Raw genomic sequence first — 26,956 nt, forward strand, 5'->3', positions numbered from 1 at the left:
TCAATGTATCTTGCTACATAAACATGAAATCATGTACAACTGCTGTGCACCAAAATTTAGCTTAATTAGATCTTTCAAGTAACATGCAATTCCAACTCACAAGTATTCAAGTACTGCTAGGAAGTGTTCCATTCTGTGCAGAGGACTCAATATTGATCACGTATTAAAACCATCACGGTTATAAGATTCTCCTTCCCTTTAATGTAATGAAGTGCTTTCCTTAACAGTATCCCTCATATGTGAAGAATCAAATAATTTTTTGGAATTTTAACAGCATTTTCTAAAAGTGAAAAAAAAAACAAAACAAAACAAAAAAAAAACCCAACAAACAAAAAAACCCTCAGTTAGTGAGATCCAACATTAGGATAGCGACAGGTGAAAATGAACAGTGACCATGCTCCAGGGCTTGGAAGGGGAGGCTGAACACGGGAGCGCGGTGACTGGCCTGGTGGGAACTCCTCGGCACGACTGTGGAGGGGAAGGTTTACTCCTACTCTGATAAACATCCTGCTGATTCCTGTAAAGCAAGGTCCTGCCACACATGTTGACCGCACGCTAGATCCCCATGAGAGGAAGCGAGTCAATGAGAAGGTCACTTTGATTATCTCTGCCGTGGAATCTTACAGCTTCCTCCTTAGGGAACACTTCATGATTTCCTAGTAACCCAAATAATAACCATCGACCCACACATCACAATGCAAAAGCTGCCCATAGTTTTTAGCTATAAAACCATTTCTGGAAAAATATTTCTCTTAAAGCACCTATCACAATGTTAACTCCATAAAGGCTAAAAAAAATATGACCGTACATTGCGATAAAAATATTTAATCTTTCCTATGAGCTGTGTTTGTAAAGTCAAATACAGTCGGCCATTTTATCATAGCGCAAACACGGGTTGGAAAGGAACGCCACCAACTAAAGGAGGTCACACTTGAATATTCAAGGTTATTTGGCCTGTTCCCCCTTTTTGTGTGCCAAAGAATGTATCAGGATAGTCAAAAAATTACCACCTCTATATAGAGAGGCTGGGAAAATAACCTATAGAGATTACTAGAAACCTTACAAATACATCTCAGTATTCTTAACTCTCTAGGTATATTTGCTCCAAAGATTTATATGGCTACAAACGAGGCAGAGAGGGACACACACAGTAAAACAAAACAAAACAGACACAACCCAACAAGACAAACAACCTAGAGACAATAAAACCTGTTAGCAATAATAATTTTGCATATTTATAATGAAGGGCTAGGAAATAAAATAATTCAGCTAGCACAATTTCCTTCAAAAAAAAAAACTTCATTTCAATATATTTAAGCAAATATATTAAACTATAAAGGGCTTTAAAGGTCCTATTTTAAAAATTATTTGGTGGCTGGGCTGTGGTGGGCACACACCTTTAATCCCAGCACTCTGGAGGCAGAGGCAGGTGGATCACTGTGAGTTTGAGGCCAGCCTGGTCTACAAAGTGAGTCCAGGACAGCCAAGGCTACACAGAGAAGGCCTTTCTCAAAAAACAAACAAAAACAACCCCCCCCCCAAATGGTGGGAAATTTTGTCTTCCTATTAAGAAAGGGATATTCTCTATGATTAAAAAAAAAAAAAAATCACTGAATAGGGTGATTCACACCTGCAATCTCTGCATCTAGGACCACAGCAACCTGGGTTACACAGAATTTTGCAGGCCAGCTAGAGCTATATCGTGAACCTGTCTTACTTACACATACACACACACACACACACACACACACACCACACAAACTTGCTGGGTGTGGTGGCCCATGCCTCTAATCCCAGCACTCAGGAGGCGGAGGCAGGCAGATCTCTGTGAGTTCAAGGCCAGCCTGGTCTACAGAGTAAGTTCCAGGATAGCCAAGGTTTCCCTGTGTAGCCCAGGGTGTCTTCCTGCTTCTGCCTTCCCGGGTGTTTGAAAAACAGGATTTATAATTTTTACCTTTCTCTATTAACTCAACTCAGACATATGACACACCCACACCCACGCAGGCAAAACAACCACACACACAATTTTATTCCTATTTCTTGACTTGCTGTGTGACGTGGAATAAGCTACTGGCTATTCTTGTCACCTGCTGCAGGCTTGTCTGTAAAGGGAGCTGTGTTTTATGAACTCAATATTGGCAAGAAGTACTTGCACAAATCACTCAGTGGAGACAGGGTCTCCCCCTATGGCTTCTGCCTCCCCTGGCTCATCCTCCTCCCCACCAGCTGGGATTACAGGTGTTCACACCAAGGGAGAGATGCTCCTGCCTCTCCTCGCTCATCCTCTTCCCAAGGAGCAGGGATTACAGGTGTTCACACCAAGGGAGAGATGCTCCTGCCTCTCCTCGCTCATCCTCCTCCCAAGGAGCAGGGATTACAGGTGTTCACACCAAGGGAGAGATGCTCCTCTGTTGTTGTTGCTGTTAATGTCTGGTTTATTCTCAAACTACCTATTTTTAGAATCTGTTTCCAGTTAACGTTAGAAGAAATTTCTTGCTTTTGACCTGGAGGTGCAAGGAAGCACCCTTTGGTTGCTGAAAGGAACATAATTTCCCTTTCTGTGCCTTCATCTCCAGGACTCCTGGTGGCTTATCATCAGGGGCCCATCTCTGAAACTAGATGACGTGTAGCGATGTGGGACTGTGATGTCTGACCTGGGCGTTTGAAATAAGAAGATTCTAATTCCAGCATCTCACGGCCATTAGATCATATTAGGGCTGAAGAATTGCAAGAGTAAATTTACCTTAGGAAGCAGGTTCCCATCAACAGAACAGGGTTGATGGTAAAAAGGTATTTATCTCTACAAAAGGTAGAAAAGGAGAGTAAGGAAAAGAAAGCCTCTCTGAGTATAAGACCCGGTGACTAAAACTGACTGACAGATTGGTAATTTAGCAGATAGAGAAAAGCCACAGAGAGAATGGGATGTGTAACTTAAGTTCTATTTGCCTTAATTGAAAAGGTCTGCATAAATGCTCTCTGTTCTCTCCCCAGTACTAGGGATTGGACCAGGGTGCTTCCAGCAAGGTTGACAAACACTGTGTAACTGAGCTCTGTGGCAGCTCTGTGCCCTGTTGGTGTTTCTTTTCTTTTTATCATCTTGCCTCTCAAACAGTTGAGATTATAGACTTGAGCCAAACTGGGTGTTGGGCTTTGTGACACACGATTTTGTTTGTTTGTTTTTTGAGGCCTTGGCTGTCCTGGACTCACTTTGTAGACCACATTGGCCTCAAACTCACAGAGATCCACCTGCCTCTGCCTCCCAAGCACTGGGATTACAGGCGTGCGCCACCATGCCCGGCTTGTGACACACGATTTTAAAAAGATAAGCCAAGGCGCTGAGGCAAACTATGGAGGCTGTGGCCAGCCTGATGTCTCAAAAAGGCAGAGGAGTGAGGAAGGAATGAAATAACAATTTAAAAGAACCAGGTGTATTTGAATAAAGCGGTGATCTGGGCAATGGGGCCAGAATATTCATGTAGGAGAGATCAGAAGGTAGAAAAGGAATAAATAAATTAGTAAATTTGTAAGTTCGAAGCTAGAAGCATATTACAGACTGCCACAAGATAATTTGAACAAAATGGGGCCTCTGGGTCAACCAAGATTATGAGTAACACATATTTTGAGCAAACTGATTTTGAGCAAACTGATTATCTGGGAAAAGAACTTAGGGCTAAAACAAATATACACTAGCAAGCTGGGCTCAGTGGTGCATGCCTGTAATCCCAGCTCTTGTGGAGGCAGACACAGGTGGATCTGTGAGTTCAAGACCAGCCTGGTCTACAAAGGAAGTCCAGGACAGCCAAGGTTACACAGAGAAACCCTGTCTTGAAAAAACAACACAAAACAAAACCAAAAGCCAAAGACCAAAAATCAAAAAACCAGAAATCAAATATATGTTAGGGGGGCATGGTGCCCTGTGTCTATCCTCTAGCAAGTATGAAAAGAGATCATCTAAACCAGGCCTTTCACAAGAAGCCTTAGCAACAAGCTAAGATTCTGTAGAGTGAGTGCAAACAAAAATGACAGTTCCCTATAAGAAAACAAAAACCAAAACCAAGGTCTAGGATGAGGTAAGGTTGGTAGAATGCTTACTTAGCACACAAAGCCAGGGTTGACTCCCCAGCACTATAGAAACCAGGTGTGGTATAGTCAGAGGCAGAGGCAGAAGAACCTCTGCAGGGTCAAGACCAGCTTGATGTACTTGCCAAGTCAGGACTGCATAGTGAGACTCAGTTTCAAAGGAAAAAGAAAGGTAAAAAGAACCGGGGGTAGTGGCACATGCCTTTAATCCCAGCACTCCGGAGGCAGAGGCAGGTGGATTGCTGAGTTCGAGGCCAGCCTAGTCTACAAAGCAAGTCCAGGACGGGCACTGTCTCAAATTAAAAAAAAAGAAAAGAAAAGAAAGGTAAGAAGTTCTCAACATCCTCAGCCATAGTTCAAAACTGTGTGCTACACAAGACCACGAGACTCTCAGAAGTCCAGTTTTACAACTTACTACAGAGGCCCATCTTCTATTACATAAAGAAAACAAATAAAATTAGGGCTGGAGAGATGGCTCAGATGCACTGACTGCTCCCCCAGAGGTCCTGAGTTCAAATCCCAGGAACCACATGGTGGCTCACAACCCTCTGTAATGCGAGCTGATGTCCTCTTCTGTCCTGTGGGTGTACATGCAGGCAGAGCACTGTATCCATAATAATAGAAAATCTTAAAAAAAGAAGAAGAAGAAGAAGAAGAAGAAGAAACCATGCTTAGAATTTAAATACTTTTGAAGAAAATATACAGACCCCAGTTTTGTGGGAGGACACACTGACTCTATTGGAATGGTCTTCCCGACACAGGACTGCCATTATTTTCTATGCTATGAGAAAAACGATATGCAACACCCATTTCATTTGGAAAATTTTAGTTGTTTTCAACAACCAAGCAATGACTACACCACATGGCCAAATATGCCAAAGTGACTAGTACATTGAAGTAACAGTACAGCATTCCCATATACAAAACAACAGCCACATCACAATTAACCGCCGGCGCCTAAGTAGGTGAGGGGCGGGAAGGGACGTGCAGCCGCGGCTAGGGAGTATATACAATGAAATATGCCTTCCTCAATTGTTTTGCCAGCCAGTCCTTCAGAAATCCTTATGTATTCCTAATGCTAGGTTCCATAGGGAATGGCAAAGGCAAGGAAAGAGTTAATAGGTTAGCTTCATTGGTAAAAGTTATCTAACTTCTCCCCACAAAGCCTAAGGTATCCATAGCCAAGGGAATCTTGACCTAATTTTACCTCTACTGTTCTTGTCCTGAACCTCACCAGAGGACAGAAAGCTGTTTTATTTTTGACTTGTACAAAACCAAGAATAGTTCTCAGTGATGCAGCCCTCCATGGGTGAGAAAGTAAAGTTTGTGTTGTACAGGTCTCCTCAGGACGGAGTAGCCTTGAGGCAGCTACAAGCTGATCTGTGCTGTGAGCGCAGAGACGGAACTCTAGGACTTCTAAGGAGGCTTCTGGTGTAGCGAGAGCCACCGCATTATCTTTTGTCATAATCCTTGTCATAAATTACCAGTAAAGATGAAAATTCAGTTGTATTAAACCTAGATTTAGCTGGGCGTGGTGGTGCACGCCTTTAATCCCAGCACTTGGGAGGTAGAGGCAGGCAGATCTCTGTGAGTTCGAGGCCAGCCTGGTCTACAGAGAGAGTCCAGAAGAGCCAGGGCTCTGTTACACAGAGAAACTCTATCTTGAAAACAAAACAAAAACCTAGACTCTAAAAAAACAAAAAAAAAAAAAAAAGATTCTCAAGCATTGAGGGGTGACCCTCAGGGTAACTGTGTATTAAAGATTGCATACACCCACTTATTTGGCACAAAGGTAGATGTGCTCACAGCTGAAGAGAAGATGTCATGCAATGATACGACAGCGTTGGCTGATTTGGGGTTGGTTTTGTATGTGAGACTGTGGAAAGATGGTCAGGAGTAACGATTCTAGTGTAGGTTACTCCGTGTGAACCAAGCCAGTGCATCAGTTACAGAAGGAGAGCCATTCAGCTAACTACGTAATGGGGGTGAATGTAAGAGAACAGCTCACAGCTTTCCCTAATGAAGTGCTCACAAATGCAATGATTGATTACATTTGATAAGTCCCTTAAGAAGTGAACTCACACACTGGGCACAGTAGAGCAAGCTTGTAATCCCAGCACTCTGAGAGACAGAGGCAGGTGGATCACTGTGAGTTTGAGGGCAGCCAGGCCTACAAAGTGAGTCCAGGACAGCCAAGGTTACACAGAGAAACTCTGTCTTGAAAAACAACAACAAAAAAGCGAACTTGTTATGAAAACTTACCTCTATTAGCTTCAAGTACAATAATAAATTTCAATGAAATGTAGGACACAGTCTATTTGGTATGAGACGGTCTATTTGGTACCTTGTAGAAATTTGGAAACAGGATAAACATGACGCTGACAAGCACAAGAATAACAAAACAGCTTGGAGAGTGGTGGGGTACAGGTGTAATCCCTCTCAGCACAGAGGCAGGAACAGGAGGACTTCTGTGAATTCTAGGCTAGCCTGGTCTACCATGAGAGTTCCAGGACAGCCAAGACTACAGAGACCCAGTCTCACAAAACCAAAACCCACTCCCACCAAAAAAAAAAAAAAAAAGGAATTTTTAGAGGGCAGGTAATGTAGAATTCTATAATAGGCAAGAATTATAGCATCTGCTGGGCCACCACGGGCGGTCCTACGTAACATTTGAAGTTCTCAACATGAACACAGTCTTAGTTAGATCTTCACACGTAAGTAGAATAGGAATCTAATTATAACAAAACAACAGAGGCGCAGAAAGAGTGGTAGATGAGTTTGACAGGGACTGTCATCTCAAGCCAGTTGATTTTTGTTCAGTAACAAAGACCGTTCTTCAAGCGGCATGCAGACAGCAGACCATCAGCGCTGCAGAACACCGGCTAAGAGGGAGTCTGAAAAAAACAACGCCGGGGAGTCCACAGAAATAACAGAACGAGGTTCCCACAGTGGGCTGTTGTTGGCTGAGGCCTAACATTCCTAATGTTAATTTTAACAATGGAGGGACAACATTCTTGTTGAAACTGGTTATTTTGTCAAACTGCAACTAGTTTCATAAGTCCCAACAGCCCCATTAATCAACATTGGTGTTTTAAATTAATTAAGCATTAAGAATGTGGCCTTTAACATTCAAAACAAGTTAGCTGGAATTTATTATAACATATATTACTGTAGTTCTTTGTATATAGGTAATTTGCTATTCCATTAGAAAATAATCGCAAGCATTCTTTATAAGATTGCATTGTAGGTGGTGACTCAAGGAAAAACAAAAATCAAAATTGATCCAATTTAATTGAGAAGCATTCAGTTAAACGTGCTTTGGGGGGATGGGTAGGTCAATGGATGAATAAAGGCAGGGGGGAGAAGATTTTATCCCATAATGGCAAGGAAACAATTTGTAGCGGGAGCTAAGGCCTAGTACCTCAGAGGTAACTTCACAAGGGAATATTCCTGATGGTCTATACTAACAGATACCTAGCTGAAGCAATAGAGGATCACATTGATAAACTTACACGTGTAAGAAACCCTAGGCTTAAAATATAGACATGTTTTAGAATGCGAATCTAAGGCACACAAAATACTAAATCAGGTCAACAAATTCCCCTAATTGTACAATGTCCCAGGAGCATAAGTCTACTTGTACAGGATGGAATGTCAGCGGACATTTCCTTATTTACAACCCTTTCCTCTCCCTGACTCGGCACCATAGATCATTTGAATAAGTTATTCTCTAGAGAGCTTACTGGAACTGTTTACGTTTGCACCAAGACTGTGGTAGTTGTTGTGGGCTTCCTATGGCATCCCCAAGAAGCACCATTAGGGTTCCTGTATTCCCAAAGAATCCAGCGCCTTGAAGGTCATAGCACCTGTGCATTTGGATTCCGCTGAAAGGTTTCTTGGTTGTAGGTTTTTTGTTTGGGGGGAGTCTTTCGTGCTCACTTGAGCGGCTATATACTAAAATTGGGGAAATCTTTCTTGATATATAAGTCAATTAAACAGTAGGCAGAACAATGGGACACTAAAATAACCAGAATGCCAGTTTTGTCTGTCACCTTCAAACTAGGGGATTACTAAAGAAGCCGGAGTTACCGCTTTTTCCTAAACCCAATCAGTTAAGACTAATGAGTAGTTGGGCTCTTAACTGACTTACAGTACTAATCTGACCATGTGACTCCAGGATAGGAGAGGATTTTTCCCCCTTCAATTATTTCTACAGAATATTTTCTTTTCATTTGGGAAGGAAAGGTTATTTAATTTAAAAATTTCTCATCTTGCTGGATGTGGTGGTGCACGACTTTAATCCCAGCACTCGGGAGGCAGAGGCAGGTGGATCTCTGTGAGTTCGAGGCCAGCCTGGTCTGCAAAGTGAGTCTAGGGCATCCAGGGCTACACAGAGAAACCCTGTCTCAAAAAAACCAAACCAAACCAAAAAACCCAAACTCATCTTGAAACATTTGACTGATCCAAATTTGTCCTCTCTCTCTTTGAAAACACCTGTCATGGGTCATATACTTAAATCATGGGGGTTTCTTCAGAAGACAATACTTTTTCTAGTTAAAAGGGAGAAATTGACATTGGTGGTATTTTGTATTTTCCTTTTCTTAGAGATCCTCTAGTTTATAGGTAAAGAACACTAATCATAGAATATTTGAATACAGGCTGCGGTTAACAGGATGGAGCTCACACAGCAAGAAGAAAAGACGTCTCTGGTATGCAAATATGCACACATAACAGACAACAGGATTCTGCGGCTATACTATTTCAAGTTACTTTTAAAAATAGAAAGTGCTTTTTAAAATATATATATTTACAGTTAACGAACAGCCTCCAACCATCACTAGAATAAAGAATTCCTTTATACAGGAGAAATAGTTTAAGAGGGAAAAAAGCATCTCATTGGTTTATTTCAAAGAAATGTGCAGACGTGATAGCAATGATTGGAAGATACTTGCACAATGGCACCATGAAACAACCGTTCAGCTCATTCCTACATGTGTTGATGTGGGTGGGTAAAGCACCAGGAACTGTATAGAGTTAACACTGTGCATCTTGGTTTTTACATCTTATTGCAGAAACCTGTTAAAATCCTCTTCATAGCAAATGAGCTTAATGTAAAAGCACCAAACCCTGGTTCTAGCACGGTCAACACCTAACCAAGAGATTTCTTTATGTATTTAAAACTATAAAAATTTTATTTTTGCTGAAAAACTGCACCTTCTACCGATTCTCAAAATATAGTCACAGTTAAGTACCCACCCCATTTTGTCTGTTTGTTTGTTTAAATTTTAACCTCAGAGTTAAAACGGGTGAAGTGAAAGACAGTAAACAACAACATGACGTCCTTTTGAACAGCACCGTAAAAACTACACCGAACTAGCAAAGGCATTATGGGAGAAAAGCCTTTAGACCCAATGGTTATAGGGACCTGCAACATGAGTGAGAGCGTAAGTGGACACAGTGACAATATTGTCATGGGTTAAGGTTGAAGCCACACGGAAAGGAATTTGGTACGATCGATTGGCTTCTGGGGATAAATCAGGACCCTCGCGGTCCGCGGGTTTTTTCTTTATAACTTTAGATTCGTACTTAATCCTATTGATATCAAAACCGTGTTTGGGCTTATTCAGGTTTTTGTGCTGGTAGAATACAAGGGCCACCCGAAGAGGACAATATCGGTTGGGACATCCCAAAGAGGTGGTAGCGTGCAGCTCTCTCCGGGCGCATTCAATCAGCACTGAGCCGTGAATGGGTGCTATCGCCACGCCACCAAAGCTGGGGTCAAAATAGATCTCCTCACTGTCTGACCAAAACTCGTCAATTTGAGGGACGTTATCCTCGTCGGAGGACAGGTCATCTGACAGAGGCCGATCTGCTTCAGGGCGCTGTTCATCTTTCACCTGACCGGAAGCCAGGTTATGAGGAGAGCTGAGGACCTGGGGCTGCTGGTTTGACTGGTTACAAGTTAGCTGCTCGGGCGCACTAGTGAGAGGCTCAGCATTAACAGGGGGATCTGCTGTAGGGAGAGACTGGTGAGGAAGAGCAGCCGCTGCCCCAGGCTGTCCCATGCCAGCGCACTCCCCAGCAGCTGCATTAGCACCACTGTGTGTTCCAGAAGGCATTGCGCAGTGGAGAATGCTACTTGTTTCTGGAAACGCGCCTGAGGCTGTTTGATTGTACATACAGGTAGATGTTTTCGTGGAGGAGGCCTGCAGGGGGCGGAAGTCTGTTGATTCGTCTTTCTCTGGGTGAAGAGTCAATGAGTCTGGTGAATAGCTTTTAGTGTTGTCTGAACCTTTAAAAATAAAATGGGGTTTGGTTTCAATTTTAACTGTAGGTTGCCCGAGTGATCTCACTTTGGGTTCGCAAACAGAAAGCTGCAATGAATGCAAAGACACAGAAGCTATTTGGCACTTGTTGGTTGCCAATAAGTACTCCACCCCACCCTACCCCCACCCCCCAGGCACAGTTTCTCTATGTAGCCTTGGTTGTCCTGGACTCCTCTAGACCAGGCCAACCTCGAACTCATAAAGATCCACCTCTGCCTCTGCCTCCCGTGTACTGGGATTAAAGGCGTGCGCCACCATGCTCAGCTGTCAAAAAGTGTTTAAAAATGCTTTTTGCCTCCTAGTGTTAGCTCCGGGGTAGGCAAGCACTCTATCACTTGATGTAATTCAGCCTATAGAAAGAAAGCTTTGTTTTGTTTTGTTTGAGACTGTGTCTCCCTGCATAGCCCTGGCTGTCCTGGCATTCACAGCAGCGGTTCTCAATCTGCAGGTAGAGACCTGGGGGGGTCGGGGGGGGGGGGGAGGTGTCCAACAACCCAGCAACAAAATTACAGTTATGAAGGAGTAATAAAAATAATTTCATGATTGGGTGTCACCACAGCATGAGGAACTGCATGCAGTAAACGGTTGCAGCGTTAGGAAGCTTGAGAGGCACTGACCTAGCCCATGCTAGCCCGGAACACAGAGATCTGCCTGCTTCCCAAGTACTGGAATTAAAGGCATGTGCCACTTGTCCAGCCCTTTTCACTTTTTGTCAACAGTTAAGAGCATTTGCTGCTGTCACAGAGAACTAGTTTTTATTGCTGTTGTTGTTTGTTTGTTTTCTGAATCAGGGCTTCTCTGTGTAGGCCTGGCAGTCCAGGACTTGATTGTTAGACCAGGCTAGGCTCTAACTCACAGAGATCCACCCGCTTCTGCCTCCCGAGTGCGGAGATTAAAGGTGTACACCACCACTGCCAGTTCCAGGGGATCCAACATCCTCATCTGAACCTCCTCAGACACCAGGTATGCATGCAGTGCATAGACATACATACAGTCTTTATAGTACCAGTTACCCTGCAGTTTACAGCGTCCTCCCGCCTCAATACTGAGATTACAAGCATAAACCAAAACACCCAGCCTGCTAACATTTGAGGGTCCTGTTAGGGGATGAATCCCAGGACACCCCACAGAGGTAATCAGTACTCGACCTCAGAGCTCCACTATAGCCGACTGTACTTATTTACTTGGCAATTCCCCCTTAAAGAGTTCCTCCCTGTAAGCCAGGCATGGTGGCGCACGCCATTAATCCCAGCACTCGGGAGGCAGAGGCAGGCGGATCTCTGTGAGTTCAAGGCCAGCCTGGTCTACAAAGGGAGTCCAGGACAGCCAAGGCTACACAGTGAAACCCCGTCACCAAAAAGGCATAAAAAGAGTTCCTCCCCTTAGGAGCAGCCAGTGCTGTTAACTAGTACGCCATCTCTCTCCTCTCTCGTCACATTCATTTCAAAGTGAGAGAAAAACTCTGGAAGTTCTACTATAATAGAAGCTATCAGAAACACTTAGGTCTGTGATAAAAATTTCTAATTCAGAGCCAGGTGAGGTGGCGTACTCCTTTAATCCCAGCACTCCGGAGGCGGAGGCAGGTGGATTGCTGTGATCGAGGACAGCCTGGTCTAAAAAGAGAGTCCAGGACAGACAAGGCTAATACAGAGAGACCCTGTCTCAAAAAAATTTCTAATTCAGCTTGAAAAGTCTCTATAAATTAAAACAAGAAAATGAACATTCTGAGGCACTTTAAAAATACAAATCAAGTTCAAGTCCAGCCTGGTCTACAGAGTGCTTCCAGGACAGCCAGGGCTATACCTAGAGAAACCCTGACTTGAAAAACTAATCAGTATGCAGAGGAAAAGGAATCAAGAAGGCACTGTACAGGAATTTGTTGGCACTCGGGAGGCAGAGGCAGTGGATGTCTATTAAGTTCGAGGTCAGCCTGGTCTACAAAGCAAGTTCCAGGACAGCCAGGGCTACACAGAGAAACCATGTCTTGATAAAACAAAACAAAACCCCAAAGAAATATACAAACAAAGAAAACAACACAAAAACAAAAAAGAAAAGAAAACTAATAATATGAATAAAATAATAAAATGGAAAAAAAATTTTTTTAAAAAGAAAAGAAAAGAGATTGTTGCTGGGCAGTAGTTGTGCATATCTTCACCCTATTAGTACTCAGGAGGCAGAGGCTGGCAGATCTCTAAGTTGAAGGCCAACCTGGTCTACAAAGAAACATGTCTTGGAAAAAGAAAAAGAAAGAAATTGTTACAATCATTCAGAGAATTAAAAAAAGAAAAAAGAAAAAGAAAAAGAAAGAAATCCAAGCCCGGTGTGGTGGTGCACTCGGGAGGCAGAGGCAGGCAGATCGCTGTGAGTTCAAGGCCAGTCTGGTCTACAAAGCGAGTCCAGGACAGGCAAGGCTACACAGAGAAACCCTGTCTCAAAAAACCAAACCAAACAAAAAACAAACAAACAAACAAACAGAACTATTGAGTCAAGGAGCTTGTGAAGTAGACCAAGATGGCGGGGGAAGGCGGGAGAGTTTTTGAAACCTTAGCCAATGAATTAGGAAGACATCTTACCAAAAAAATCTGTATGAACCATTATGCACTATGAACTTCAAGCTGTGAAGATAATGCGGCTGGAGAGATGGCTTAGTGGTTAAGAGCACTGTCTACTCTTCCAAACCTCCCAAAGGACCTGGGTTCAATTCCCAGCACCCACATGGCAGCTCACACCTATCTGGAACTGTAGTTCCAAAAGATCTGATACCTTCACATTACTGCACATAAATTAATTTTTTAAAAAAGCTGTGAAGATAAGTTGTGATCACAATAACTTACATCCCAGCATTCTGGGAGGCAGAGGCAGAGGCAGAGGCAGACAGATCACTCGGAGTTCCAGGCTATCCTGTTCTACAAAGTGAGTCTAGGACAGCCACCGCTACACAGAGAAACCCCGTCTCGAAAAACCAAGATGTGAAGAAAATTATACTTTGAAACAAAAGGTATTGAGAGGATGAAAAAAATAAAAATGTAGTCATTTCTCTGAGGGGTGCAGCAGGATAAATTGGCAGCAAAGAGAATAGTGAAAAAGGAGACTTGAAATTCTGCTGGGCGATGGTGACATACACTTTTTTTTTTTTTTTTGTGGCATACACTTTTAATCCCAGCACTCGGGAGGCAGAGTCAGGGGGATCTCTCTCTATGAGGTAGAGGCCAGCCTGGTCTACAGAGCAAGTTCCACCAGAACCAAGGCTTCACCGAAAAACACTATCTTAAAACAAAACAAAAAAGAAAAAAGAAAAGAAAGAAATTGAATTTCAAGCCTCTCCAAGGTTGGAACCTGAGGTGGGGGTGGGGTGGACGACGAGCTGCAGCCCAGCTCACCTGGGGCACCCTTACGGGAGGCGGGGTTCCTCTTCCTTCTGAGGCCTGCGGCAGCCGCTTTCTTGTTCTGCTCCATCATTTTGGCCCTCTTCTTTCCACATCGAGGAACAGGCTCATTGAAACGTAGTTGCTTCTTTCTGGATGGTCCATTGACTTGGATGGCTCCTGATTGGATCTTGGCTTCCATCCCTTCCCGGGAGCCAAACTCGTCAGTGTCTGCGAGCCGGTGTAGAGGGAGGACGTGGAGCTGCTCGTTCTTTGGAATAGTCGTGTCACGGCCATCTTCCCGAAGCAAAGTACAAACCTGAGGGAGAGGGAGGGTAAATAGGCATGTATCCATTCATTCTAGCTATGACTGGCTTCGCAGACAGCAGTCGGGGTGGGTAGAGAAAGAATGCCGCCCCCCCCCCCCCCCAAGGCTTGTATATTAGAAAGGGTCTAGCCTCAGCTGACCTGAACTCACTATAAAACCACACTGGTATAGAGCTCAGAGAGATCAGAGTGCCTTAGTCGCCTGATTGTTGGGATTAAAGGCAGGTGCAACCATGTCCAACAACAAATCTTTTTTCTATATACGTATCTGACTATCTTACAATGTCAATATTTTTCAACACAACTACATTTTTAGGAGCACACCTAGAGCAAATAGGACGAAAAGCCACTCAAGTACATACCACAGTGCTTCCATTATTCATGTTGTGAATGTCCCTGTGAGAATGGGCACAGAAATCCATGCAACAGGTGACACCAGAGAAAGGACGGCCTTTCTTAGTACCAAGTCGGCAGTCTCCAGCAACATCTTCATATTCCACCTTAAACAAAACAGAACAGAAAAGACCAGAGATTTGTTTGTGTATGGGTAGTTGTGTCTGCATGCATGTTTGGGTGTTGGAAGACAGTGAAAGAATTGGAGTTAAGGGGGCTGGAGAGATGGCTCTTGCAAAGGACCCAGGTTGAAATCCCTGCACCCATGGCAGCTCACAGCTATTTGTAACTCCAAGACACTCTCTCACATAGACATGTATGCAGGCAAAACACCAATGCATATAACATAAAGGTAAATTTTTTTAAAGGTGGTAAGATATCTTTTTTTTTAAAAAGGAAAAGAACTGGAGTTAGGGACAGTTTTGAGCCACCTTGTGCATGCTGGGTAACAAACCACTGAAACCATCTATCTGACCCAGATTTTTTCCCCCACTAAATTTCTGTGTATGGGTTTGGTTTTGTATCTAGATACGTACAAATACCCAGGTAAGGACAATCCAAATGTGAGCTGGCAGACAAGATGCCTCAGTGCATGAAGGCTCTTGCTGCTGTGTCTGGTGAAGCGACAGAAACCAGCAACAGGCACCCACGGACCATGTACAGGGTTTAAGGATCAGGATATGCTGGGCAGTGGTACTGCACGCCTTCAGTCCCAGCACATGTCTGAGTTCCAGACCAGCCAGGCATACAAAGTGAGTTCCAGGACACCTACTGTGCTGCTAATTTCATGAGCTGAACATAAAGTGAACTTGCACACCTTTTAATTTTGAAAGGCAGCTAGGCCCATCTGTAGGACAACACACTGTGTTTATTTTTCTCAAATATACACTTATTTTATACGTATGTCTTGTCTGTGGTATGTGTGTAGCGAACCACGTACATTCATTTGACGCAGAAGCAAGAAACAGTCATTGGCTAGGATGCCCTGAAAATGAAGCTGGTTGTAAGCCATTGTGTCAGGAACGGAACCTGAGCAGTCTGGTTTTTTATTTTTTTTTAAAAAGATTTATTTATTTAATACGTTTACGGCGTTCTGTATGCATGTAGGCATGTAGGCCTGAAGGCCAGAAGAGGGCACCAGATCTCATTATAGATAGTTGTGAGCCACCATGTGGTTGCTGGGAATTGAACTCAGGACCTCTGGAAGAGCAGGTAGTGCTCTTAACTCCCGAGCCATCTCTCCAGCCTGTTTTTGTTTTTGTTTTTGAGGCAGGCTTTCTCTGTTTGTGCCTGGCTGTCCTAGAACTCATACTGAAGACCAGCTTGGCTTAAAACTCAAGAGATCTTCCACCAGAGTTGGAATTAAAGGAGTGTGCCATCACCATCCAGCAAGAAACCATGTTTTTTGTGGACAGTTGAGAAAGAGTTTCCTTCAAGACCAGGCTGGCCTGGAACTCAGAGGTCTGCCTGCCTCTACAGGACTTCTAAAACACTGGGCTCCCAGCTTAGCAGGCACTTTTAACCACTGAGCCATCTTTCCAAACCCATTTAATTTATTTTGAAACAAGATTGCTTATACATCAAAGCTGGACTACCACCTAGCTCTGTTCCGCCCTAGAGTTTTATTGTGGACAGTCCTGGAGACTCTACAGAGCATAGCAAAGTTGCACACCCCACTTTTGCCAATGGTTATAATTCAACCATTGAGAGTAAAATGTGAGGTCTAGGCTAGATAGGAGCACAGGAGGCACCCGCGAAAGCCTACTTGAGCACTTAGCATGTTAGCAATAAGAAAATGTACGTTTGAAGAGCATTTGAGGCTGGATAAGGTGGCTGCGGGCTTGAGGAAGCTTGATATGCAAGCCTGCGCACTGGACTTTGCATCTTAGCACCCATAGAGAGAGCCTGCCCCCCCAAGGTACGCTTATTGCCAGGAGACTGCAGAGGGGAAGGAGGACCAGTGGGGTTTGACGGCTTTCAGTAAACGTGAGAACCAAGTTTGGGAAGAGACCCTGTCTCAAGGGTATAGAATACTAAAGAAGAGTCCGGGCCCCACTTTCTGGCCTTAAACACACATATTCATACACAGGCACATAAACTGACAACTATTTTTAAAAAGAGGGTGCAGCCGGGCGGTAGTGGCTCACACCTTTAATCCCAGCACTTGGGAGGCAGAGGCAGGCGGATTACTGTGAGTTCCTCGAAGCTAGCCTGGTCTACAAAAACGAGTTCAGGACAGTCAAGGATACACAGAGAAACCCTATCTCTAAAAAAAAGGGCACATATTTAAGATCAATTTTAAAAAGCTTCTGTCAACTTTTTTTAGATAAAAATTGGAAGTATTCTTAAGGCCATTATGAAAGATTCTAAAAAAAACTTATAATAATAATAATAATAATAATAATAATAATAATAATAATAATAATAATAATAATAATACCTGATTCTGATAAGCAACTGGAGCCATCTGCTTATAAAGTGGAGCTAATTCTGTAGCCAAGTTCTGTAAATTCTCTTCAAGCTTTTTTTCCTGTAATAAAAGATAAGCCATGTAAGGTAACCCTAAAATGCATAAAATGAGAAACAGGCATAAGAAAACTCCACTACAAATAATTCCATATGTGGATGACATACAAGTTATACTTACCATAATGCTGTGGGTAAACAGAAGATAAGAGCCACTAGAAGTTGTTATGGTCTAACTATATCCTTTGAAATGGAAATTGTAACATTAGAAATCTAAGCAGTGTTTGATGGCACACGCCTGTAATGCCTGCGCTCGGGGAGGCAGAGGCAGGCAGGTCTCTGTGAGTTCGAGGCCAGGCTGGTCTACAGAGGGAGTTTCAGGACAGCCAGGGCTGCACAGAGAAACCCTGGGTCAAAAAACCAAAAGGGACAGGTGGTGGGAAGAATAACACTGAAGTGCTAAGGTTGGAGGATAAGAAAAGGAACAGCTATGCCAGTACCTTTTATAATATGTGAGCAAAGAATTCAGTAATATGGTAGGACAAATATTTTAATCTCAGCACTTGTTTGTTTGTTTAAGATTTATTTATTATTATGTATCCAGTGCTCTGCCTGAATGTACACCTGCAGGCCAGAAGAGGGCATCAGATCACATTATAGATGGTTGTGAGCCACCATGTGGTTGTTGGGAATTGAACTCTGGACCTCTGGAAGAGCAGCCAGTGCTCTTAACCCTTGAGCCATCTCCAGGCCCCTGTTTGTTTGTTTTTTGAAACAATGTCTAAGTATGTAGCTCTGCCTGGCCTTGAACTCAGAGATCTGCCTGCCTCTGCCTCTGCCTCTGCCTCTGCCTCTGCCTCCCAAGTGCCAAAGGTGTATGCCCCTAGACCCAGCTCAAGCCTGCCAGAGTTCAGGGGCACAGATCTCATACTGCTCCAAGGTGAATCCTGCTCCAAGTTCCAGATACTGCACATCCTTTAGCAAAGCTTTATACTTATCTACAGGTCAAGTGTACCACGCTAGGCTTGTTCTGAGGCATTACATACAGCGCAGTGAAATGAATTACCCAGGAGAGGTAGACGCTGGTTGACAGCTGTGACTTCTAAACTTTCCTATTTCCCTCCATCAAAATGGATTGACTCCAGTGTGCAGAGTTATGTGGTTTTCTTTGAAGACTTAATTTAAACATAATTTCTATCTCTGTCCATTAAAAGATCACTGATCACTGGGCGTGGTGGTGCACGCCTTTAATCCCAGCGCTCGGGAGGCAGAGGCAGGTGGATTACTGTGAATTTGAGGCCAGCCTGGTCTACAAAGTGAGTCCTGGACAGCCAAGGCTATTACACAGAGAAACCCTATCTTAAAAAAAAAAAAAAAAGACCGCTGATCTATGCTTTCAAAAACATGCTTTCTGGGAAGCAGAAGAAACAGCTGTCATTAAGTACAAGCTCATACTGTCGAACTAAGACAATATAAAAGCAAAAAATGTAGGCTTTTAGCGTGTGATTTTCTGAGACATGATTTCAGTAGGAAGCCTTGGCTCTCATAGAAATGGCAGTTACCTCCCTGTCTTTGGCTACTATTACAGATGTGAGACACCACACTCCGTTTGGGAAACACAGTGCAATGAAAATACTGAGATGCATCAGAGAAAACCGTTCGGACAGGTAACTGGATGAAGTACTTTATTCATAATACTTAAAATGTATCTATTTAGTGATGATAATGATCCCGAATAATCTCTGCCCCAACAAAACACAAAAACATCACCACACCAAGTACCTACTCAGCCAGGAGCCCTCCCACTGCCCCGTCCTCCTGTTCAACAAAGATGACAAAACAACAACAACAACAACAACACTTACAAGTTCATGCTTCAACTTTAAAAAAAAAAAAAAAAAAACTAAATAGTAAATTTGACTAATTTCTCTGCTCACCAGGGCCTTGTGTTCCGGAATGATCCGTCTAGGTTTCATAGGTTTCACACGGCTTCTTTTTTCAGAGCGTATTCCAGTAATTCTCTTATAGTAGTTCTGTGGGTAGCAAACTTTCTTAGTATTTAAAATGTTGGCAAATGGGTTTCTTCAACTCTGGCTGCCCGTAAAATCCTAAGTTTTTTTTAATACGGGTTCCCTCTGGGCTTAGGGAGCAGGGAGACAGACTCATGGACAACGGAAATGGGTGAAGGCTGTACATGACGTATTGAGAATCTAAGGAGTTACATACACATTTTAGTAATTTATGATGTTTAAAAAAAACCCAGCTCATTCTGTCTTCAGTGAGCTTTCTAGGAACTATATACGTGGTTAGATACGGTAGACGGTACGCTGAAAATTAAAAAGGAAACTCACGTTTAAGGGATAGTTTGGAGCAAGCCTGAATTTTCTGGGGTTTGGGCTTCTCCCAAACTTACAGCCGTTGAAATACATGCTCCACGAGCAGCCAAAGGAGAAAGATGCTCCACATGTCTTTGGATTGAGGCCTTGACAGGTGCAGGTACGGCTGGAAAACCGTCAGCAAGACGTTAGGCAGTGTCACAGAGACGCAGAGACATGTAAGGCTTATGACCGGGGTAGGGTATTTAGGTATTTCATTTAACTCTTGTCATTAAGGCACACCCTAGCTACACTTAGCCTCAAGCCTACGAGCAATCCTCTCTCCCCTGAACCCATTCTTACTTATTATTCAACTAAAATGATTGTTTGAGGTTCTATAGCTGAGCAGCCAGTAATAAACTGGAGAAATGAAAGGCACAAAACTAAAATCTTGCTTTAACACAAACGAAAAAAAATTCATTTCCTTTTTTGTCTTTAGTTCCCTTTTCTTTCCTCCCTCTTTTGGTTTTTTGAGACAGGGTCTCTCTGTGTAGCCTTGGCTGTCCTGGACTTGCTTTGTAGATAAGGCTGGCCTCCAACTCACAGTGGTCCACCTGCCTCTGCCTTCTGAGTGCCCGGCTAGTTCTCTTTTGCTAACATGACATGAGCATAATGTTTTTTCCTTTCAGTGAAACTAGAAAGGAGAGTGCAGTACAGAAAGTATACAATCTCTGCCAATATTTTAAAGATTATTATGTATACAGTGCTCTGACTGCATGTACATCTGCAGGTCAGAAGAGGGCAACCTTATAGATGGTTGTGAGCCACCATGTGGTTGCTGGGAATTGAACTCAGGACCTCAGGAAGAATAGTTAGTGCTCTTAATCTCTGAGCCATCTCTTCAGCCCTTCTGACTTCTTAAAATGCAGTTTTATGTCAGGTGTGGTGGTGCATGCCTTTAATCCCAGCACTTAAGAGGCAGAGGAAGGTGGATCTCTGTTCTGTGGGTTCAAGGGCAGCCTGGTCTACACAGCAAGTCCAGGACAGCCAAGGCTACACAGAGAAACCCTGTCTCGAAAAAACAAAACAAAAATCCCTGTCAATTTTAATGAAAAGACTTTATGAGGATACAACAGCAATAACGAAAAGAAAGACTGTTTTTTCTGGGGTGTTGATGAAGCACTAAAATAGATTCTAAATGAACAAGTCTAGAGTCCCATGCCAGCTATCCAGACTCCACCTCAAAAATAAATCAATAAATACATAAATAAGCAAAGTAGAAATAACTGGAAGAAGGGAGCACTGGCTCCACCCTGGTGGAGGGCAGGAAAATCCTTAACATCTTAGTTTTATGTATATACTTCTTTATTTTCTTTGGTGCTGGGGATTGAGCCCAGGGCCTTCCACAAACTAGCCAGTATCTCACTACCCATGAGACACTCCTCAGTTCAGTGTTTAATTCAAAATTAATGAAAATGTTACAAAGTTGATAGATCAAAACCGTTTCTTATTTTTAGATGTAAAAGGCAAGACAATGATATAAGACTATATGGAAGAAATACAGTTAGCACAGAAGAGGTTTGCTGGTCGATCCTGTACTCCTTGTGGTCTGGACACCATACAGTCCCCTCTACTCCTAGCACTTGAGAGGCTGACAGCACATGAGATGTTAGGTGCACAAAGAGCCATGCCTCAAACACAAATCAATAAAGAAAAGCGTTCAGCCAGGCCGTGGCGGCGCTCACAGACAGAAGCAGGCAGATCTCTGAGTTTGAATCCAGTCTGGTCTACAGAATGAGTTCCAAGACAGCCAGAGATGCACAGGGAAAACAAACACACAGAATGCTCGGGCAACAATGACAAAGTGTCGTAAGACACCTGCCAGGGCACAAGGTTCTGCAATAGTTGCAAAGAAGGCCAAGTGGGACAGATTCAGGTCCAAAGAGTCAAACTAGATACAGAAAGAAACTAACGTGATAGACAAGTAGAAAAATAATTTATGGGGCTGGAGAGATGGTTCAGCTGTTAAAGGCTAAGCTCACAACAACAACAACAACAACAATAATATAAAAATTTATGTCCAGTTTTTAAGAAGATGATAAAATGCTAAAATAGGATATTCTAATGTTTTGTTCTCAAGACAAAAAAATTCATCTGATTGATTGAGAAGATTAGACAGGGAATGAGCCGAGTGTGGTGGAGCACAACTTTAATCCCAGTATGCGGGAGGCAGAGGCAGGCGGATCGCTGTGAGTTTGAGGTCAGCCTGGTCTACAAAACGAATCCAGGAAAGCCAAGCCTAACACAGAGAGACCCTGTCTCAAGGGAAAATAAATAAATAAATAAATAAATAAATAAATAAATAAATAAATAAATAACAGGGAATGGACTTTGGGGAAGTGATCTGACATGTTTAACATTATAAGCCAAAATAAAATGACTAGCAGTTCTTGTTTTTTTTCCTTTTTTGAGACAGGGTTTCTCTGTATAGCTTTGACTGTCTTGGACTACCTTTTTAGACACGCTGGCCTCAAACTTGGAGACCCACCTGCCTCTGACTCCCAAGTGCTGAGATTACAGGTGTGCACCACCACACTTGGCCTGGTTATCAGCTCTTAATCCTTAAAGGGATTAAAGGATAAATTAGTCATCTACTAATTAATATGTAATATTACAAAATATTTTCAATTTCAATGCAGTGGACTAAACCCAGGGCCTTGCACACAAATGGCAAAGAATCTATCACTGAGCTACATACTCTCAGCTGTGCCATTCGATTTTTAGGTTTATTTCTGTATACAGTTCTCTGCCTGCATGTATGTCTGCAGGCCACAAGAGGGCACTATATCTCATTATATGTGGTTATCAACCACCATGTGGTTGCTGGATTTTGAACTCAGAACTTCTGGAAGAGCAGTCAGTGCTCTTAACCTCCAAGGCATCTCTTCAGCCCCAGGCCATACATTTTATGATCTTTGGATTAAAAAATATAACAGATGAAGGGCAGCAGAACAAAACGCATGCTACAGAGAGGCAGGAGAATTGCAAGTTCAAGCTCTGTACTATGTATTGAAAATCTGTCTCAAAAAAAAAAAAAAAAAAAAAAAAAAAAAAAAAGAAAAGAAAAAGGGAAAGCAGTCCTTTAGAAAACTGGCCTTAGCCAGCTGGTGAGGGGTGCATGCCTTTAATCCCAGCACTAGGGAAGCAGAGGCAGGTGGATCACTGTGAGTTCCTCGAGGCCAGCCTGGTCTACAAAGTGAGTCTAGGACAGCCAGGTCTACACAGAGAGACCCTGTCTTGAAAAGCAAAAACGAAACCAAAGAAACAAAACCAAAACAAACAAAAGAAAGAAAGAAAGAAAGAAAGAAAGAAAGCTGGCCTTGAGTCCTGGAGAGATGGCTCAGAAGTTAAGAGGACTGACTGCTTATCCAGAGGTTCTGAGTTCAATTCCCAGCAACCACACTGTGACTCACAACTATCCATAATGAGATCTGGTGTCTTCTTCTGGCCTGCAGTCACACATGCAGGTAGGACACCCAATATAAAAATTAATTAATTAATTAATTAATTAAAAGAAAGAAAGAAAGAAAGAAAGAAAACTGGCCTTGGGCTGGAGAGATGGCTCAAGAGTCAATAGCACCAACTGCTCTTCCGGAGGACCCAGGTTCAATTCCCAGCAACCATATGGCAGCTCATAGCTGTCTGTAACTCCAAGACCTGACACCCTTATGGAGACATACATGCAATCAAACTACTAATACGCATAAAATAAAAAAAATTTTTAAACTACTAGAAAGGGGGCTGGAGAGATGGCTCAGAGGTTAAGAGCACTGTCTGCTCTTCCAGAGGCCCTGAGTTCAGTTCCCAGCAACCACATGGTGGCTCACAACCATCTCTAATGAGACCTGGTGCCCTCATCTGGCCTGCAGGTGTACATGCAGCAGAGCACTGTGTACATAGTAATAAATAAATCTTAAAAAACAAAAAACAAACAACAACAACAAAAAACTACTAGAAAACTGGCTTTGAATCATTAATTCATAGTGGTAAAAAGCTCAAGGGCTCAGCAGTCGTGAAAGGCCATGAGGAAGAGTCACTTATGATCCAGACTTACAGATCAGCCAGGGCAAGACTCAAAAGAAACAAAAAGGAATGACAACTAGTTCTTAGTCATAGGGGCCAGGGTGGAGTCATCAATAATGGAAGCTAGAGGGAAATCACACTGGCGTCAATTCTGCATTGAATTGTATATTAATTATGTATCGAATCAGAAAGAGGCCTCAAATTCTGATGAAGGACATTCTGTTAAAGACCCTTTCCTCATCCTCTAACAATGAGTTGGATCAGATGCAAAGACAAAAAATAATACACTAGGTCTTGGGGGTGTATATTTACATGATAGATGTATAATATAGGCTGATTAAGATGAAAAGGGTCTCCAGCCCAGGCTGGAGAGATGGCTCAGAGGGTAAGAACACTAACTGTTCTTCCAAAGGTCCTGAGTTTGATTCCCAGCGACCACATGGTGGTTCACAACTATCTATAATGAAAAACAACAGCAAAACAAAAACAAAAAAAAAACCCCAACAACTATCTATAATGAGATCTGGTGCCCTCTGCTCACATGCAGGCTGAATACTGTATGAATAAATAAATAAATGAATAAATCTTTTTTTTTTTTTTTTTTTTTAAGTAAAAAAAGACGAAAAGACCCTAAGTTCAATTACTAGGACCTACCCCAATAAATTCTAGATCAAAATTATTCTTTATAATTTGTTATTAAAATTTTTTTCATGATTTTATGTTAGCTGCTGCCTTGTCTGCATCTATATCTGTGTGAGGGTGTCAGAAGGCCTGGAACTGGAGGTGCAGATGGATGTAAGATGCCATGTCGATGCTGGGAATTGAACCCAGCTCTGGAAGACCAGTCAGTGCTCTTAACCCATGAGCTATCTCTCCAGCCCCAGCAGAATACTCTTAAATGCATGTGAGGAGGAGAAGGAAGAGGAAACGACAGGAGGAGGAAGTGGAAACAACAGGAGGTCTCACCGTGCCAACTTAACTGGCCTAGACCACCATGAAGATCAAGCTGCCCTCCAACTCACAGAGGCTCAGCCCCTCCACAGGTGCGCAGCACCACACCCAGGAAAGGCTGGCCTTCCTAGAACAGTACTTAAACACATTTACCGCATACAACAGAGAAAGGAAAAGGAAATGCAGGTCTCATTACTTTTCGTTGAGGGTACATCTTCGGTCAGTGGGATGGCCGCTGTAGGACCTTAGGTTCTCCGTGAGCTCTTTGTACAGTTGGTCAGCCATCAGGCGGGGGATGCCTTCCCACAGCAGGATAACCACAACCATCACAGCTGTCTGGCAGTAGTGGCCTACACGCACTCGCACCAGACAAAGGACTTTCTCTTCAGGACCACTTCTTCTAAGTACCTGGGGGGAAAAAAATATTCATCTAAAGCTTTATATGGCAGAAGGCAGACTTGTCCTCTTCTCTCTTTTTTACTTTTCTCTTTTTCGAGAAAGGTGTCATTAAAGGCCAGGCCTCAGACTCATTGTAAAAAAAAAAATAAATAAAATGAAAAAAAAATTTCCCATTAAATTCCATGTGTGTGATGTTTTACCTGTGAATATGTATGTGTTAACATATGTGAGTTACTCTCAGTTACACGTGGTTTCAGAACTCCATGTGGGTGCTAGGAACTGAACCTGGGGCCTCTGTAAGAGCAGAAAATGCTCTTAGACTACTGAGGCATCTCTCGAAGCCTGGACGTAACATGTAGCACTGGACAGACTAAGTTGCTTTTCTTCTTTGAAGAAGTCTATAGCGAAAAAACAAATTAAACATACTAGTTACGAGCTCTAAATACTGAAGGCCAAAGAAATGCCTTCTTGGCACTTCAAACAAAACCCTAAGAAATGTGTGTCTGATTTTTTTTTTGTTTTTTGTTTTTTTTCGAGAAAGTTTCTTTATGTTATCTTGGCTGTCCTGGACTCGCTTTGTAGACCAGGCTGGCCTCGAACTCACAGCGATCTGCCTGCCTCTACCTCCCGAGTGCTGGGATTTAAGGCGTGTGCGACCCCACCTGTCTGTGTGTTTGATCTTTAAGAAAGTTTCTACCAAGTTAATGCAGAACTGGAGTGATCCAAGGGGAAGATGACCTGCGCACTACCAAGTCCAGCCTTTTTGGTTGGGCCACAGCTCAACCGATAGGCAAGCTCACCTTGCACACCTGATCTCAGTCTCTCTGTTCAGTCCCCAACACCAAAGGAGCCCAGTGCAGAGCCATACCCGCCCGCAATTCCTGCATCCCTAACATGGGGACCAGCGAAGAAAAGGGTCACGATCATCACTGCCTACATGTCCAGGTGGACGCAAGCCTGGTATATTTAAGATCCTGTCTCAAAGAAACAGTAATAATCGTCTTTACAATGAATGTCATCATCTAGCTGTCCTTGTGAGAGGGGACGCAGGGGGTCAGTTTTGCTCTGAGCCTGCCATCAGCACAGACAGGCAGCTAGGTGTGGGGGGGTATGACTTTAATCATACACAGTATTTGGAGGGAAGAGGCTGGTTGTCCCCAGCCTATTCCTCATAGGAGTTCCACGCCAGCCAGAACTACACCGTGAGGCCATGTCTCAAAAACAAAAACAAAAACAAACAACAACAACCACAAAACCAAGAAAGAGCAAAAGATGAAAAGTTTAATGTATGGAACCTATGCATTGCAGAGCATGGGCTACCTATAGTTATCTTCCAGAAAACAAACATGTGCCATGAAATATGTGCACCAACACCCAGCCAACCACTGCTACCCACTAATAATAAAAATGTAAACTATATATGTTATATATAAATGCAAAAATGTACATATATAGAAACGTACATATGTAAAAATTCTGTGCCAGGTGTGATGGCGCACACCCTTAATTCCAGCACGAGGGAAGCAGAGGCAGGTGGATCACTGTGAGTTCCAGACCAGCCTGGTCGTCAAAGCAAGTCTTGGACAGCCAAGGCTACACAGAGAAACCCAACAAACAAACAAACAAACAAAAATCTGGAGGTAGAACTAGCAAGGAGATTCAGCATATAAAAGTACCTGAGTTAGATTTCCCAAAACCAACATGGAGTTTAGTTTGGTGACATACACATTTAATCCCAGGATCCCTGGTCTACAAAGTTCCTGGCCAGCTAAGCAGACAGAGGGAAATGCTGTCTAAAGTATCTGACGGCCTATCGTAGTTGTAGAGTGTTTTCTTGGCATAGACTAGGCCTTAAGGGAAAAAGAAAAAAATAAATCCTTACCCTACCATACACCCCTCACAAATATGAAAGCAAGAAAATTCCAATAGAAAGACTAAAATGAAGTTGGGTGTGGTGGCACACGCCTTTGATCCCAGCACTCATCGAGACAGAGACAGGTGGATCTCTGTGAGTTCAAGGCCAGCCTGCTCTACAACGTGAGTGCAGGACGCCAGGGCTACACAGAGAAACCTGGTCTCAAAACAAGAAAGAAAGGAAAAAAGAAAGAAAGAAAAGCTAGGGGGTTGGAGAGATGGCTCAGCAGTTAAGAGCACTGGCTGCTCTTCCAGAGGTCATGCGTTCAATTCCCGGAAACCACATGGTGGCCCACAACCATCTATAATGTGGTCTGACACCCTCTTCTCCACAGGC

At 43.1% G+C, this 26,956-nt stretch overlaps 1 protein-coding gene across 1 annotated transcript in view; it reads right to left on the reverse strand.

Annotated features, from left to right (window-relative positions):
* Positions 1 to 8,498: 8,498 nt before the first annotated feature.
* The window catches only part of Tet1 (tet methylcytosine dioxygenase 1), an 83,179-nt gene continuing 64,721 nt past the window's right edge, over positions 8,499 to 26,956 (reverse strand). The window contains exons 7-12 of the mRNA XM_051153149.1: positions 24,503 to 24,714; positions 19,309 to 19,459; positions 16,932 to 17,021; positions 14,461 to 14,598; positions 13,802 to 14,090; positions 8,499 to 10,366 (exon numbers count right to left, since the gene is read on the reverse strand). Of these exons, the coding sequence (XP_051009106.1) occupies positions 9,483 to 10,366; positions 13,802 to 14,090; positions 14,461 to 14,598; positions 16,932 to 17,021; positions 19,309 to 19,459; positions 24,503 to 24,714 (1,764 nt within the window). The 3' untranslated portion in view covers positions 8,499 to 9,482. The remainder of the gene's footprint in view (positions 10,367 to 13,801; positions 14,091 to 14,460; positions 14,599 to 16,931; positions 17,022 to 19,308; positions 19,460 to 24,502; positions 24,715 to 26,956) is intronic.

Source organism: Acomys russatus, chromosome 11 (assembly GCF_903995435.1).
Source record: "Acomys russatus chromosome 11, mAcoRus1.1, whole genome shotgun sequence".
In the NCBI taxonomy this organism is placed as follows: Eukaryota; Metazoa; Chordata; class Mammalia; order Rodentia; family Muridae; genus Acomys; species Acomys russatus.